The sequence below is a fragment of the Rhineura floridana genome, chromosome 17, assembly GCF_030035675.1.
Source record: "Rhineura floridana isolate rRhiFlo1 chromosome 17, rRhiFlo1.hap2, whole genome shotgun sequence".
NCBI lineage: Eukaryota > Metazoa > Chordata > Lepidosauria > Squamata > Rhineuridae > Rhineura > Rhineura floridana.
Window position 1 is genome coordinate 29,122,309 of NC_084496.1, and position 17,423 is coordinate 29,139,731.

At 41.1% G+C, this 17,423-nt stretch overlaps 1 protein-coding gene across 5 annotated transcripts in view; it reads left to right on the forward strand.

Annotated features, from left to right (window-relative positions):
- Window positions 1-17,423, forward strand: part of SDK1 (sidekick cell adhesion molecule 1) — a 681,727-nt gene that overhangs the window by 103,516 nt on the left and 560,788 nt on the right. The window contains exon 1 of one of the 5 annotated variants that reach the window (XM_061599428.1): window positions 471-571. The exons of the other annotated variants lie outside the window; for them this stretch is intronic. Within the exon in view, the coding sequence (XP_061455412.1) occupies window positions 565-571 (7 nt within the window). The 5' untranslated portion in view covers window positions 471-564. Of the gene's footprint in view, window positions 1-470; window positions 572-17,423 lie in introns of those variants that run through there. 5 annotated transcript variants of the gene reach the window in all.

Below are 17,423 nucleotides of genomic sequence, written 5' to 3' on the forward strand. Positions count from 1 at the left end.
GAGTGTTTGTTTGGTGAGGTATCCGTTGATAGGGTTATTCTGGATCCCTCTTTCACACAAAGAGGCTGGATACACGTGTTAGTGCTATAAGCAGTCTTTTACTCAGACGTTGCACAAAGTAAACAGAAGATAACAGCAAACGCTTGATACACACAGTCAAACAGTCTATATACAGTAGCACAGCCAGAGGTTCTGCGTCCTTTCGCTTTCCCAGCAGCACGACCAGTCCTCATCAGACTTGCTGCGTTTAACTCAGACAGTGAGCAGTCCGCGGGTGTGTGGAGAGATACGGAGAGCATCAGCACCCATTAGCACTGTGTTGCTTTCCTTCTTTTATTGCTCCAGCACTCAGGATGACTAGGCGTGTTCCCACCCTTAATTAATCACACCTGATGCTTCTCTTAGCTCCTGCGGTCATTAACTCTTCACGGACAGAGTTCCCTTGTAAAACAAATACTCACATACATCAACATCCGTGTCCTTGTCAACATTTTCAAAGAGCTATAAAAGGTTTGTGAGACAGCCCTTACTCTTGCAGTGGCCAAGCTGGTTCGGCTCTTCTACATGCCTGGTAATTCTGTCTTTAATAATGCTTTATATCAGTTTTCCTGGACAGACTGTTAGCTTAACAGAGATATTTTCAGGAACTGTGGGTCAGTGTTTGCATATGGAGATATTGCTACTTGTATAAATCGAGGTACCATGAAGGAGTCGAAAGTCTTCAGCTGTGTTGTTGCTTCAGAATATTTCCATGCTAGCCCATCTCCCAGACTGTAGGGATGCCAAAGAAATTTATTGTCTTTGAAGTCAGTATTGATAATAGAAGCTGTACTTCAAAAATATTTGGAGGGCTGCAGGTCCTCATCCCTTACTTAGGGTGCAATCCTAATCTTGGCTGCTGCCAGGTGAGGCTACTACTGGGCAGCCACATCATGCTGGTTGGGTCATAAGGGCAGAAGCAAAATGGGCAGGCCTGGAGCTGGTGGAGCAATCGGGCCCAGATTTGACCCAATGCCATCATGTGGCGTTGTAGTGCTAGACTGGGATCCAATGGATACCAGGCCGTCTCAGCCCCTTCTGCCCCAGAATGCACCATTTGTGGCTTTTCCATCCTCAGGAAGAAGTGGGAACTTTGTGCTAATGGAGAAGCACAGGTGTCACTCTGCAAGTGGAGGATGGCGAAAGGACACTTCCACTCAGTCCAGCCCCCTCCCCTAGGTGCAAAGAGGGATGTCGGTTGCTCTGCCAGAGAGTGGCTTGAATTTAGAGAATGTTATTGACACTCAAGATTCTTTGAAATCAATGGAATTTAAACACCATTTCTTTTTCTTATGTAAATATCTTTAAACAGGTTTTTTCCCTAATTTGAGTTTTTAGCTCAGCTGTTACAAGTCTATTGCTGTGACCCCTGATCTCTGGCCATATTGGCTGGGTTGATAGAAGGTGTTGTAACCCAACATCTGAAGATCCACAAGTTTCCCATCCCTGCCATATATCCAAAATACTGTAGATAAATTTTATTTCTTTCATTCACACTGTAAATGCCTATCATTTGTTGTGACTGAGAGAAAATTATTCAGAAAGCACATTTTTGTCAGATTAAAGTGTGGTCCGATTGATTTGTGATATGCAAGTGAATGAAATAAAACCTTTCTCTTCTGAATTAGTTAATTAGAGCTATGCCCTCTATATTATATTTTGTTACGCAAATGCCTGAAGACAATGAAAGCTCTGTAATTTCCTCCTCCTGCTTTTATAAAATACATCAGAGTACAAATAGATCTCATTTTTTCTGTTCCATGTAAAGCACTTAATGCTAATGGAAAAGTTAGTTTCACTGGTAATCTATTTTATGTAAATTATATGAAGTGTTCCAGTCAAATGATGCTTGAATATTTTCTAACTTTCTGAAATAAAATATTTATTGTCACTTAGGCTGTTAAACCACTGTAGTGCTATTAATTGTAAACTTTTTTTTTGAGGGAAAAGTAGCATAATCTCCTGTTTGTACCGACTTAGGGGAGTGAGAAAGTGAAATAATATACACTTCCTTTGGGGAAAAGTAAGTCTTAAAGATTTCAAGCAAACATCCATAACAAATATTGATGTTTAGAGGTGATGAAAGAAAACTAGATGCTCACAAAATCTTTCTTGAAGACACCCTTGTTTGTGTTATTGTTGTCAGTGGCTTTAAAGGCACGTCCAACCTGCTTGTGCTTTATTTTTCCCCACAGTGATGTGTTATCTATCACCATCCATAATAACTCTCTTTTTTATAACTATAGAAATCATAGCTGCTTTTTGATGAAAGAAATGTCTAATAGTCACTGCTCTTCTAATGTGGGTTTCTGAAACAGCAGGAGTGAGATGATTTTGGCAAATTGCAATACAATATTAGATATGGAAGAGCCTGAATTCGTAATGTCTGTCCCCTCCCACAAATGACGTCTAATTATAGTTCTAGCTTTCTAGATAACAGGTACTCAGTATGGTGTATTTTAAGATTATGCAATTTGTGGGAAAGTGCCTAAAAGGATTTTTTAAAAAGAGATAAAATGTATGTAGTTTGATGAAGAACCTTAGAAACACGTACAGACTCTCAAGGCAACAGCTTTGCTTTGGTGCACCTTATTTTCTCCTGAACTTTTTTTTTAATCATTTGACAAATACTGTCAAACATGGTAACCCCATCTAATCCCATCACTGCACATCTTAATCCCTGATGGAGTGTTCTCAAATAGATAGGCTGTGAGGTTAGGGAGTTTTCAGATGTGATGCCTCTGCAGTCATCTCCCACTGACAGATGCAGTGACCTTATCACACAGACAGCTCTATACAGCGTGACAGCTCAGCCATCTGGCTTGTATTGATCATAATTGATTTAAGGAAACTGATCCTCCAAAGCCTGATGCTGTTAAACCCCACAACAAAACTTGACATACTTTTATTTGGAGACTTGAACCCTAAGGGTTCTCCACTCTACACCTGTTGTTTCAGAATGATTTGTAAACTAAAGTTTTGCGTCGCATATGTTTCCAAAAAGGTCACTCCTTGTGTATGTGTGTTTCTGTTTGAGAGTCTTTTTGCATGGCCACATTTTAGTCTTTAGATGAATGAGAACAAAACTAGAGTTTGGTATCAACTGATTAAAACAACTGCTTTTTATTTTACATTTGCAATAATAGGATTTTTTTGTGTTTTCCCATAAACGAGGCTGAATATTTCTAACCTTTATGCCGTCTTACTGATGATTTTAAGGATTTTATGGATTTGTTTATGTATGGTTTTTTATACGCTTTGTATTTTTAAATCTATGTAATCCACCTTGAGACCTGCATTCCAAGTGAGAAGCGGATAACAAAAATAAATTTATTACTATTACTGTTGTTGTTGTTGTTCGCCCAGTCCAGTGGTTTAATGCTTGCATGTATATCATATAATAATATAATGTATATTATATTAATGTACTCTTTGGTCCGGAAGGAAGTAGGGGGACAGAGACAATGTGATATTCTGGCACTTGAGATCCATTTCACCTTTTCTTTAATGATGTACTGTGGGATACCCTTTCGGATATGCTTTGATTTGGATTCCTGCATTGAGCAGGGGCTTGGATTCAATGGCCTTATAAGCCTCTTCCAATTCTACGATTCTGTGATTCTGCCCTGCCTGAACTCGAAGAACTCAGATTCAGACACGGCTGTGGTTTTCTTTTTTATTGTAATAAGAAACAGTTTCAAATCAGAGCGCTCCTTGACTCAGCATGTCTCTAGGACTAACTAGGCACTACTTTGCGGCATTAAGACGTTGACTCAGCAACTACTCCCACCCTCACTTGGCTTAAGTAAGGCTGGGCGGGCACCTTACCTGTGTGTGCTGACTGTCACTGTTGGGAGAGAAGAGTCTGCCTGAGCTGTATCTGTTGAATTTCCCACCACATTCGCCTCCTGGCATGATGCGAAGGTGGAGCTCCTGTCACCATCCCATCTCCCCCCTCAGAGGGAAGGGGGCTGCCTGCTGGCAACATGGACACAGGGAATGGGGGGAAGTGTCAGGCTGGGAAACAACCAGCTGGCCAGGTTGACTCTCCACAGGGATATCTGGAGCTACTGGGGTTGAACTGTCTAAGTCCAGAGCTGTGGAGCCTTCTAGGTCCAACGCCATGCTCTGCCCTTCACCTGCTATAACCTCCCACTTTAAGTCCTCCTCCTCCTCCTCCCCTTTATTCTCATCTGTCCACCCCCCTCTGATTTATATATAAGTGTAAAGCCACAAGCAGTTGTTTTTCTGTTTTGCTTTAATTTGTTTCCAAATAAACTTTTAAAAAAATAAATATAAAATTATTAATGGACTGTAGGATACATTTTGGGGTAAATACAAAAATATATAACTAATATTTATTTATTTATTTTATTCCACTTATATACCACCCTTCGTCAAGAGACCCCAGGTTGGTTTACAACACAGAATGAAAAAAAACAATATATATATCAATACTGAATGTAATATCTATACAATATAAAAAAATTAAAGCAATTATAATGAGAAATACTCAGTAAAATACAAAGTCTCACAATGTAAGTTATGATCTACTTATCTCAGGTTCAACTGTAAAATGCCATACATATATAACAGCAACAACCTAAGATATAATTAAGGGAGGGGGAAATCAGAAGCAAGATATATAAAGTACAAAAACAGTGCACAAGTACAGTCTAATCTCTATACAAAAGTCGTGCTTAATTCTCCCCTCCCACCCTCACAGAAAATGGCAGACCCTCCCACCTGGGAGCTTTCCTTTCCTCTTCCAGTCTCTCAACCTTTGATTTATTAACATCTATATAAAGCCGCTGGGGGCTATCATCAGGAGATTTGGGCTGCAGTGTCACCAGTATGCGGATGACACACAGCTCTGTCATTCAAATCTTCACCGAGGTTGGCTGTAGAAACCCTGTCCCAAGTGTCTGGAGTCGGTGAGTGGCTGGATGGGAAGGAATAAGCTGAAGCTGAACCCTGACAAAACCAAGGTACTGTTCGTGGGAGACAACAGAAGGTTGGGGGATGTTGACCTGGTGCTCAATGGGGTACAATTGCCCCTGAAAGACCAGGTCCGCAGCCTGGGGGGTCATTGACTCCCAACTGTCCATGGAAGCTCAGGTTTCAGCTGTGAGCCGGGCAGCGCTGTATCAACTCCATCTGATACGGAGGCTAAGCCCCTACCTTCCCAATCATCTGCTCCCATAAGTGGTACATGCCCTGGTCTCCTCTCGCCTAGACTACTGCGATGCGCTCTACATGGGGCTACCCTTGAAAACGGTCCGGAAGCTGCAACTGGTACAGAATGCGGCAGCGTGCCTGATTAAAGGCAGCCGCCGGCGAGATCACATCATTCCAGTGCTAAAAGAGTTGCACTGGTTACCAGTTGCTTGCCGGGCCCAATTCAAGGTGTTGGTTTTGACCTGTTAATCCCTACACAGTTTCGGCCCAGTCTGTCTGAAGGAGCGCCTCCAGCATCATCAGCTAGGCCACCCAACAAGATCAGCCTCAAAAGACCTTCTCTCCATCCCATCAGTCAAAACAGCCAGACTGGTGAGGACTAGGGAGAGGGCTTTTTCAATTGTGGCCACTACCCTGTGGAACTCCCTCCCAAATGATCTCCACCATGCCCCTTCTATGATGAGCTTCCACTGGGCCTTGAAGACCTGCCTCTTCAGGCAGGCTTTTGGGGTGGGTTAGGTTTTTACTGTTATGGTTTTAAATTTTAATGTTTTAATGTATTGTTTTATCTTGCATGTTGCCCAGAGTGGCTGGACAACCAGCCAGATGGGCGACTAATAAATTCAATAAATAATAATAATAATAATAATAACCTGGGGAATCTCCTCTTCCCTGCCTCTCATACAGGGTTGTTCCTCTCTCCATCTGCCACTTTCATGTGGGTGAAGTCCTAGAAGGTTTCATGTTGCAGTCTCTCTTTGAAGTTCCTTTGCACCAAGGTTGCCACTCAGTGAAGTAGCTTATAGAGTGTTCTGGGTGGTTGAAATGCTTTCCCGCTGGCTTTTGAATATTAGTTCATCTCATTGCCTCTGTGACAGCACCATTGTGGCTGTGATGTCAGGTTAACATGATTCAGCTGTCTCCTCATCAAGCACCTTAGGATTTTGGGATCCACAATTCAGTCTGGCACAAAGTGGCTCCACAAGTAAACTCCAGCAAGCAGTTAGGATGCATTCAACAAGGAAGATTCATTCCATTTTTCTTTCACCCCTCCTCTCTCTCCCTCCCCCCCCCAGTTTTATTTAAAACTGAAATAAATTGGAAAAAGGCTAGTTAATTTCCCCCCCTACAAGGCTGGGTAAATGGCTTAGATTATTCTCCTTTTGGAAGAAAAATCAAGGTATTTCCTCCTGCAGAACCAACAAAGTTTGGGCATTGCCTCCCCCTTCTGTTGGTGAGAATGGTATCTTACAGAACTGGACTGTGGATGTGTGGTTGACAGAGAGAAGTGTTATATCAGGGATGGGGAACTGGGACTCCTCACCTGTCAGTCACCTGATATCACAATGGCATGAGGTGATCCGTTTCCCTTTACCCGCGTGATTTAAAATAAAACCATGAGGGCAAAGGAACAGCTGACTGGTAACAATCACAGCAGCATTTGCAAAGGCACAGGGCTCTGTCGGCGCCACCCATCAGTTGATCGCCCATGCCTTATGTCCAAGATGCATCTTTATCTGTTCCAGATGAAGGTAGGTCAGGTGGTCATGACTTGGCCAGAACTGTCTTCCAGGCCAAATGGGAGACCTGGCAGGCCAAAGTAGGCCCATGGGCCAGAGATCCCCCACCACTGCAATACATGGATCTACTGCAACTGACTTCTTTTTTCAGCATTCTCTGGATCCTGATTTTTGTTTTATTCAAGGTTAGAATTAGAGTTGTGGTTTCTACGTAAACAGCATTTTGTTTGAGCAACAACAGTCTATCTATTTAAAGCTTGGACTATGGAAGAGGGGCATTTACTAGTTGAGATTTTATCTCATTTCTGGTGCCCATTGCTGCTCATAATTGAGACTCTATATATATCTCAGTTGGGATAGGAAACAAACTTGAACCTGCCCTTTCCCTTCATACCCAAACAGTGTAGTGATAATAGATGAATGCCTTCCCCCCAAGCATTCAGGCCTCCATCTTGCCTTCACCTTACGCTGTTCCTCAGTAGAATAACATGTGCACCAAACTGATGCTAGTACACAAGTACAGATCCTCTGTGGTCCTGCTACTTCTCTTGTGAAGCTGCTTTGATTACCTCTTGGCGCTCTCTAGTACACTATTGCATCCACACTGTTTTGGGGGGGAAAGATTACCTTTTTACCTGCCACAGGATTGAAGTGGACAAGGTATCCTTCATACATGAGGACAGCCCTTTGGCCCAGCAATGAAGACGTACTCCAGGTCAGCCTCTAACTTGTATATATGCTAGAACAATCCTGGAAGCAAAAACCAATGTGAGGTGCAAAAGATGGCAACAAATGGAGAAAATATATTGGAAAGGTGTGGACCTGGTCTGATCTAAATTATATATGAGGAATGTTATTCTATGTCAAATAGGCTAGTGATTCTTTGTTGTTTTTACATTAGTGGAAATAGTGTGATATGACACACACATACCTTTAAAGCCATTAGAGGTTATTTGTACTCAACTTATTATTTGTTGTACTGACACTTTTGTTACAGGTACCATGGACAGGGCCTTTTTGGTGGTGGCTGCACAGTTGTGGAATTTCCTTCCAGTGGAACTCCATCAAGCCCTGCCTCTTCCTGTCTTTACATAACCATTGCTAACTTATATTCTTCAAGACCTTTAATGAATAGTTCCTGTGCTGGCTTTTTAATATTTTGGCTGATGTGTTTTGAAATATTGATATTGTTTTACTTGTGATTTTATTATAATTCCATAGTTTTAGTTTGTAAGGTGCTTTTGGAAGGTTTTTATTTTTAAATCTGAGGTGTAAATTATTAAAGTAAATAAACAAGCAAACAAACAATATGAACCCTTGACACAACATGTTAATATCTTGTTCAATCTTTATATCTTTGTTATATGGGCTATTCTGATTACAGAGGGCTCGACCCCAGGCTGGGCTTTAATTAGATGATCTTCAATATGTTAGATATGCCTTCAGTATATACAGTTGTATGGTTCTAAGTTGATTCATATCACTTAACAAGTATGTCACTATCTGATGTTGCATTTTTTCATTAAAATTGCAGTTTATGTGAGGTTACCTACAGTAATATCTTCACTTTGCAAATTTTGAATGAGTATAAATCAGAAATATTTAAATTATACATAATTGGTAGGATCTGATTGAAGAACTTAGTTAAATATATGAAGGAGAGGGGGAGAGAGGGGGATGTCTTCATTATAATTTAGGGGTTTACCCAGTGTATTACAAGGAGTTGGGGTATTTAGACATTTGCAGCTTCTTTACAGTCTCTCCAAAGCTGTTTGCATCTCTAACATTCACAGAAAGGGAAAGTTCACCATACCTCTCACGTGTTCAGTAAAAGACATGGCTCCTCAAGGATTCTGCAGAGTGATATAAAACAATGTAGCGTGGCTGTTCAGAGATTTCATTAGCTTTTCACTATGTAACAAATTGAGGTGATTGTCCTTCCATTTTTACTCCATGAAATGTAATACTCTCTCATTTTGTTCTTCTGCTTAATTAATGACCTATGGATTTGCAAGGTGTTTGGAACAGTTATCTTGCATGTCTCCAGACATGCTCCACTACATTTCCTAAATCCAGAACCATTAACTTCAATAATTCTTTATAACTGTGGAACAGGATTATTATTTTGGTTCCAAATCTGAATTGTCAGTGGACCAGCTCAACCCATTTGTGAGTAGTTTGTAGCCTTTCCTATAACTGTAGTTCTTATTTGAGAAAAAGATCTTGCTGTTCCAGGCATGTTGGTGGCTGATGCCTAGTTTTGGAATCTACTTAGTTGCAAACCGATATGTTTTAATCATTAGTAGCTACCAGTTAGTTTGCAGGAAATGGGAACCTTGATTTAAATTAGACCCTTTTATTTTTATCAACTTAAGTCATGATTGAAATATTTCCATCACAACCCATATATACATACAATATTGAAAAATACTCAGTTTTGTAAATGTTGTGTGCTGTACACCCTACAAAAGTAATTAAAATCTGACTGTTAAGATTATATCTTCTATGGCTATGTCCTCTATACTGAATTTTTTTAATTGATAAATATAGCGTCATGCTCACAGTGACAATAAATAATTTGATTTTAGCTAGATTTTCTGAAAGAGGGAATTCTTTATGCAACCTTTAAGCATGATGGGAAAGTTTAAAGCTTTCATTTGCAATTTGGGACAATCCATGTTTGTCATTATGTCTATATTCAGGAGACAGTGGTTTCTTCAAACCACAACTATAACAAGCTGAGATCAAACTGTATTTCAGGCTTGTCATGTTTTCCTGTTATTTTAAAATTTTATTTTAGTGGGTTTTTTTAAAAAAAGATCTTAATTCACCCTGCTTTGATGTGAATGGGTTGCTATGATGCCATAAACTCACAGCTTGAGATATTGCCTCCACTACTACTGCTAGGTGCCCCATTATGTTCTTCTGAGGAATAGTACCACAACTCTTATCTACAACAATCTCATACTCGGGCTAGAGATGGCGAATGGTGGGAGCTGGATTCAAGATGACTCATACCTTCTTCAGATGTTAAAAGTGGAGAAAGTGGAGGCATGCAGGGTGATTGGGAGTACAGAGGCAGGTTTATTAGATTATCCGCACAGTCCTTACATGAGTACAAACTGTGGATGTGCCTACATGTGTTTTCAGCCGATATATGCACAGGGCCTATGCAGACAGTGTAGTGAATGTATGTTGTTCAGGGATGGAGCATGTCACCATGCATCTCCCCCCCCACACACACACACATTCATTGTTTTCACTTGGAAGGTCTGAAGACGGCTATTGTTGCATTATAGCCTAATGGCTTTTTGGACACCCCAGAGCCAGCAATGTTGGTGCACTGTTAGAAGTAACTGCAGAGAGGTGATGTTGGGATGTTTTGCAGATGGTAAGGAGGACAAGAACTCAGGTGTGTTCGATAGCTTCTTCTTTCCCCCCCCCCCAATTGTCCAGCAACCGATTTGCTTTGGCTGTTGCTGGAATTCTCTTGCTGCAAAATCCCTGGGAAGGAGGAGATGGTGAAGAAGGGTAAGAACAGCTGGCCCTTATCAGGCTGATTGGCTCAGTGGTCTGCTGGTAGCAGCCAAGCCCAGCTGGGGTGACCTGAAAGGGTTATGGAAATGTCTAGCCTGGTGATTTCCAGGTCAGTGCATAATAAGACCACCCTTATCTATGATTTAAGTATGGATGAGGGAGCTGATGTGGATTGTATAACTAAGACATGGGTGGGAGAATTGGGAGGAGTAGATTTGATTCAGCTCTGCCTCCCTTGATGGTGTGTCCAGGAAGTTGCTATAGTCCATAAGACATCAATTCAGCTTGCCAGAAAACCCCTTTACCTTGTAGTGGGTTTTGAGTGCCTGTACCTGTTCTTGGGTCAGCAGGACACACTGGGGATGCTGTTGGTTTACCACCCATCCTATTGCCCAGTAGCTTCTCTAACTGAGCTGTTGGAGGTAGTCTTGAGTGTGGTGTCAGAGAACCCAAGGATGTTGGTTCTAGGTGACTTCAACATTCACGCAGAGATTGCTTTGTCTGGTCCAGCTTGAAATTTCATGGTCTCCATATCAAGCAAGGGGCTGTCTCACATTGTCAGTGGATCAGAGCAGGACACACACTAGATTGAGTCTTCACTTCAGGACAAGTGAAAGCTGGTTTGGATAGTGGGATGATTGGAACTGATCCCTTTGTCAAGTTCAGACCACTATCTGGTAAGCCAAAGGCTTGCACCTTCAGTCTTAACATTCTATAATTTTAATAGTGTTATTGTTATTGTTAGTCACTTGCCAGCCGAGGGTCTCCAAGCAACTTACAACACTGTTAAAAATGAAAACAAATACATAATTCCATAAAAATAAAAACAGCAATAACCACCCACATATAGCCACAGACAGCTTTGGCAGCACACTAATAATGAACAGCATCATCCTAGTCTATCAAAAGCCTGAGGAAAAAAGTGAACTCTATACCTGGCACTAAAAAGATGTAATTGAAGGCACCAGGTAGACCTCAGTGGGAGAGCATTTGACAGATAGGGAGCCACAAGTGAAAAGGCCCTCTCCCTTATCACCACCCTCCAAGCCTCCCTCAAGGGTGTGTGTGGAGAATGGCTTCAGAAGGCTAGTTAGATTGGGAGATTATTTCCATAATGGAAATCCCATTTAAGAGAAAAATTAAAAGGACTGCTCTGTGACCTGGTTATTGAATTGAAAAATTCACTGTTTGATCTCTAACAAAGCTCACATGGATTGAACATTCCAACCCAATTTGAAATGCTGGGGGAAGAGGTCTGACACTCCCTTCAAGGGTTTGTGTCACACATTTATTCCATTTTGTTGGAACTGACATTTAAGATCACAATGGGAATCTGATGGGGCCGGAGATTGACTAACAGTCTTGGAGTTGTATTTGGACCACCACACCATTTGTCTCTGTTTCTGTCCACATTATCTCCCTTAAACTTTTTCACCGATGGTATTATACTCTGGTTAGAATCGTGCATATTACTCAATCTGCTAACTCCTTCTGTTGAAGAAGCTGTGGAGAATGAGGCATTTATTTCCTGTTCTTTGGTGGACCTGCCCAGTTTTCTAGAGTTACTGGAAATAGGGTATTTGTGAAATGGAGTCTATTTCGCAAGTTACTATTCCATGTGATCTGGGGGTTTGCCTTCTTTCAATATTTCTTTCAATATTTCCCAGCTGAGGAGTTACAACCAAAGGATTTGATTTTTTAAAAATGTTTGTCACAACTAGATTAGTGATATCTCAGAACTGGAAGGAAGCACATAATTTGAGCATAGAAGTGTAGTATAAAAAAGCTTGAATTTTGTGCAGTCTCAGAAAAATTAACACATCACCTGAAAATGTGATTTAGGTAAGCGGCCCCCAGCAGGGGTGCTGGCACATTCACTGAGGGGATCTGCTGCCTCGGCTGCTTACTGAGGTGGCTTCCCTGTCGTAGATATCTGTAGGGCAGCTACCTGGGCTTCCATGCACACCTTCACAAAGCACTATAATGTGGATGTGTTTTCCTCTTCCAGTGTTGCATTTGGAGGGAGGGTGTTGCAAAGGGTTGTCCCCAATTATTGCACAGGAAGCCCAGCCTTGGGTGGGACTAGTCTGTTGCATCCCTGTCAATAGAGTGTCCTCCTCTCCAGTTTGGCAAAAGTGGACATTTCACTTACCATGAATTCCTGTTTGCAGACCAGAGTGGAGGACACTTGGAGGACACCTCTCACTTCCTCTGCTTGGTAGGTGCTGTGCTCAGTAGTTTTCTACTGAGTTGGGGTGGATTGTGGCTGGGCTGTTACTGAGTCCTATTTAGGCCTGATTGTTTTTAGTGTTTTCGTTGGGTTATTCTCCGGAGCATATTTGTACTAGTTTGTATGTGTAATTCTGTGGGGTTGAGGAGATGTCTTACTCGGCTAGTTGGTCTGGTGAGAGGGATGACTCCTTCCCCTGGATAGGAGGCAGAAGACTGTAAGATTTTAAGAACCCAGCCCAGAGGGATGATCATCCCTGTCAACAAAGTGTCCTCCACTCCAGTCTGCAAATAGTAATTAACTGTAAGTAAAATTTCCTTATAATCTATAGCATTAATCTTTAATACATCCCTGTTACTGTTTAACATTTTAGTTCAATGTGTACATTGTTATGCTGAATTTGAATCAAGTTCCAAGCCACGCTCTCCATTCACTGTGTGGTGCTAATCAACTCACCATAAATCATTAATGTTCTTACTGTTTAATTTTTTTTCAGTATTGTTGACAGCATGGAGAATTGAAAGATCCCTGCAGGTTTGCTGAGCAGTAGGGAATAGAAGGCACAATTGTGTGTTAATATTAAACTAGGGAAAAATATTACATTAAGCTGGAAAAACATGAGGGGGGATAGCACAAGCAAGCTGTCTTTCAAATTGGCTGTACATATACAGTATACTTTCCTTTTGACTCAATACTTTATAGTCCCTTTAAATTTTATTTGTTTTGGTTTATACCACTTTAAGTACTATTAACTGTTTATTCACACAGTGGACCATTAAATTACTGAGAAAGCCTCTTTATCCTTGTATATTGCCTCTAATGCTTAATTTAAGAATAGCTTTATTTTTGGACATGGATCGTTAAGTACTGTGTGACTTATTTTAAGTATATTGAATCTGCATAGGACAGATTTTCAACATCTGTATAAATTGTTTAGTATTTCAGAGGTCTAGGAACCAAATGTTTGCATTAATTTAATTTAAACCACATTAAATCCACTGAAATATAAACCTCTGGTGCCTGATTCAGGTGAACCTAGTGGAGTCTGGTCCATTAGGGCAATTAGGGGATACCCCCATAAAGTGAAATGCCAAGTACATTTTTTGAAAAAGGTTTTCCCTAAAATTTCAAAGCTACGTTCTTTCTCATCTCACACATCCTTCCATAATCTATTTGAATTTAGAGAGGCTCCTAAAGACATTTCTCAATCTCAGTGTTCCCTGGCTAATCAGCTCTCTGCACCACCATACTTAATTTAAAAGTATGGCCATGAGGTCCCACCCATCTGTCTCCAGAAAACCATTTGTATTTACTAGACCTACTGGCTGTTAGCCCCAGTTTCCCCCTCCCTCCTGTTGTTGTGATGGCAATCCAACCATAATATATAACATTAGTAAGTCTGCTGCTATGGTAGACCTATTTGCCAATGTATCTGTTCTGGGCATACTCAGATCTGTTTCCTTGAAGGCCACACCTACAAAATAGCAAAGCTCAGGCCCCAACTTCCCTGACCAGCCTTGCTGTTTGTTTCTTTATCTGTATTTATGTGAGTGAGCTCCATTGGATGTGCTGAGTCTGTTTTTGTTGTTTGTTTATTTGGTAGAAGTTCTGCAGTTAAAATGTCTATATTGCCCTAATTGTTATTCATCTTTCAGGCGCTTCCCATAGAGATCTCTCCAAGGGGTGATTCAGGAAATGGCAGAGAGTCCTTGAGATATTTATCAGTGGAGAAAAGATGAATCAGCTGAATAGGAGTATAATACACAGGAATAAGTCCAAGGGAGGGCTGAGTTTTCCCCACATGTAGACATATTACAAAGCATGCAACTTAAAGCAGTTGATTCATGTCATTAAAAGTAACAAACTTTACTTTTCATGTCATTAAAACAAACAAACTCCCAACTCCTGTGGAAAGCAGGAAAGCTAGGATGAGACCCATTTGGTCTGAGAGTGCTACCATTTCAAAATCTTAATAAAATGACAATATTGGCCATTAGCAACCCCCTTTTAAGAGCCACCATTAAAATATGGAGAAAATAGGCTAAAACCACAACAATTTCCCCTGATCCACAATATGGAGCACAATGATTTCAGACATGGAGACAAATTTAACCAGATTAAAGCTTGGGAAGCCAGAGGCTTCTATAGTGTTCAGGACTTATTTTAAGGAGGGAGCCACTCATCCATGGAAGAGAAGCTTTTATAAAAGGCAACTATATGAGATGCAGCTTTTGTATACAAACTTTTAAGAATTGGGGACCTAACAACATTTCTTACCTGGTATTATTTATTTATTTATTATTTCATTTATATCCCACCCTGCCTCCCAGTAGGAGCCCAGGATGGCTCCAGCAGGAATATGCACTGATATGAAGGCATGTGCCTGCTCCCAACGCTTCTGTTTCTTTTTTTAAATCTTTACCTATGTGGCTCAATAACAGTGTTATTAATGGTTTGCAGAAGGTGCTTAATGGTTTCATCAATAGAGGAAAGTGTTCAAGAGTGAGTAATGCTCTTTATAGAGTGAGAGAATCAGGAGGGCTTGAGGTTCTGAACTTCCAGTTATACAACTCTTGTCAGCTGAAACAGCTGATTCAGTTAATAAATGGGAGCAGTTTGGGTGCCTAGACAACACTTGAGACTGCCTAAAGGCAAGCAGGACATTTCCTTTTCTGAAGTTGTCCACAAGACACATACAGAATGTTATAATCCATTCTCGAAAGCTACTGTAAAAGTGTGGAGAAAATGGAATGGATTCTTGGCACCATCTCCTTGTCTTCTTTTGCCCATTTTATTTCAACCCCAATTTGTGGGCAGTGATAAACCCAATCAATTCAAGGGGTGGGAGACTAAGATTGTATTATTGACCTGTTTTGTTTTTAAGATGTTTTAAATATGTTTTTAGTGTTCTTGTTTGCTACCTTGGGCTCCTTTTGGTAGGAAGAGCGGGATTATTATTATTATTAACAAACAAACAATCTCATCTCCACAAAGCTCAGAGAGACCATGCTTAAGCTGATATATCACACCTGTGAAATTACACCAACACCTTAACCACTACACCACACTGGCTATGTATAGGAAATTACTGGAGGAATGTTGGAGGGAATGTAATTCAGTTGGCACAATGTACCACATGTGGTGGTCGTGCCGTCATTCAATTCTCCTGGCTCCATTTTTTTCAGGAAATCATAGTTAGTGTCAATCAAATACATTTTCCTAACCCTGGGCTGGTTTTATTATAATGTCTGGTATATTATAAAAAGACCTGGCAATACTTGTCTACTCTGTACAAGGCTGGTGGTCCAAAATGCAGATAATTGCATTGGCAGAGAAACCGACAACATTAAATTTTGTGAGGTGAACTGAAGAGAGTCAAATTTGTGGACACATGGTTTCTTTTCTTTTTTTGCAGTATGTAGCAGAACAACAAGGGTCTGCAATTCCTCCAACTTCTCAGAACATTTTCTGGCTGGATCTGTTATCGAAACACCCATTGTCCTAATCTATAACTGTCCTGTTAGAGGTTAATTTGTTTCCCTCAAATTTCCATCACATTTCTTGTATTCTGCATACTCAGCTGATACAGGAGTGCATGCTTTGTTTAGTTCGTTCTTTTATTTTTATGGAAATAAGTTATTTCAGTTACTTACACATTCTGTATGTATCTATCTAGCTGCCGTCGATGAAATGGTCTTGGTAGAGGCTGGAGTGTAACTGGCATTCATCTCACTCCAGAGCCGACTGAGCACACGTTCAGGCTCATATTTGGGCCTAACACATGGTGGTCCTACTTCACTGCCTGCATTGCCTCCTTGAGTTGCTGCTCGGTGGAGTTGTTTGGTGTGGGCTGGAGGTTGGTACCACCTGACCTCTGCATCACACAGACTAATTGTCTGGCTACACACTTCAAGGATAAAGTTGCTTGGCTCTGCAATGATTTAGATGCTGCTGTTGTGGCAGTGCTGGCCAAGGTGTCCAATGCAACGTGGAACCCTGTGTTGTGGGATCAGTTCCAGTTAATGCAGTCTGATGATGTGGACAGGATACTTGCAGTGATGTCCCTGACCTTATGCTCATTAGATCCTTGTCTAGCCTGGCTTATTAAAGCTACGTAGATTGGAGTGACTGAATGGGTCACGGATGTGGTAAATGCATCTTTGTGTGGTGCAGTGTTGACGTCTGCCCTCAAAGAGGCAGTGGTGTATCCTCTTCTTAAAATGCCCACTCTGGACCCAATGGAGTGTAATAACTATAGACCAGTCACCAACACCCCTTTCTTGGTAAGGTGGTGGAGAAAGTGGTTGGGAAGCAACTGCAGGTATTCCTATATGAGGGTGATTATACTAGATCCACCACAACCTGGGTCCAGACCTGGTTTCAGAACTAGATCGGACTTGGTTACCCTGATGGATTACCTTCATTGTGAGAGAGACCGTTTTACAACATGGACTGTGCTCAGTGGTGGCTGGCCCAATAGGGCTACTGGGGTAGAGCCTTCCCACTAAGATTCCTTCACAAACCTCTGTAAGTTCAACGTATAAAATGTGTGTAGGACAGGATAAAGTGTGTGCCTTTCAATTTTGTTTTTAAAAGCTTGACATTCTCTTTGGGAGGGCTTTGCCCTAGCAGCCCTAGTGGGCCAGCCTCCATTGAGCACAGTCGGTGTTGTAAAATGGTATTATGAGTTTTGAAATAACATTTTGGATAATTAAAAGTTTTGCAGGGATTTTTTTGCAGGGGAGGAAGGCTGCATGCCAGCAGAAGCAAGTGTCCCTACATTTTAAAAGTTTTTTTTGGCATGTATTAAGTTTTTTAGCAATAGATGTGTAGGTGTAACCAATACGTGAATTCAGAAATGTATATCATGTGGTATGGCTTAATTTCTAAATAAGAGTTATGGAATCAATCTTGTCTGG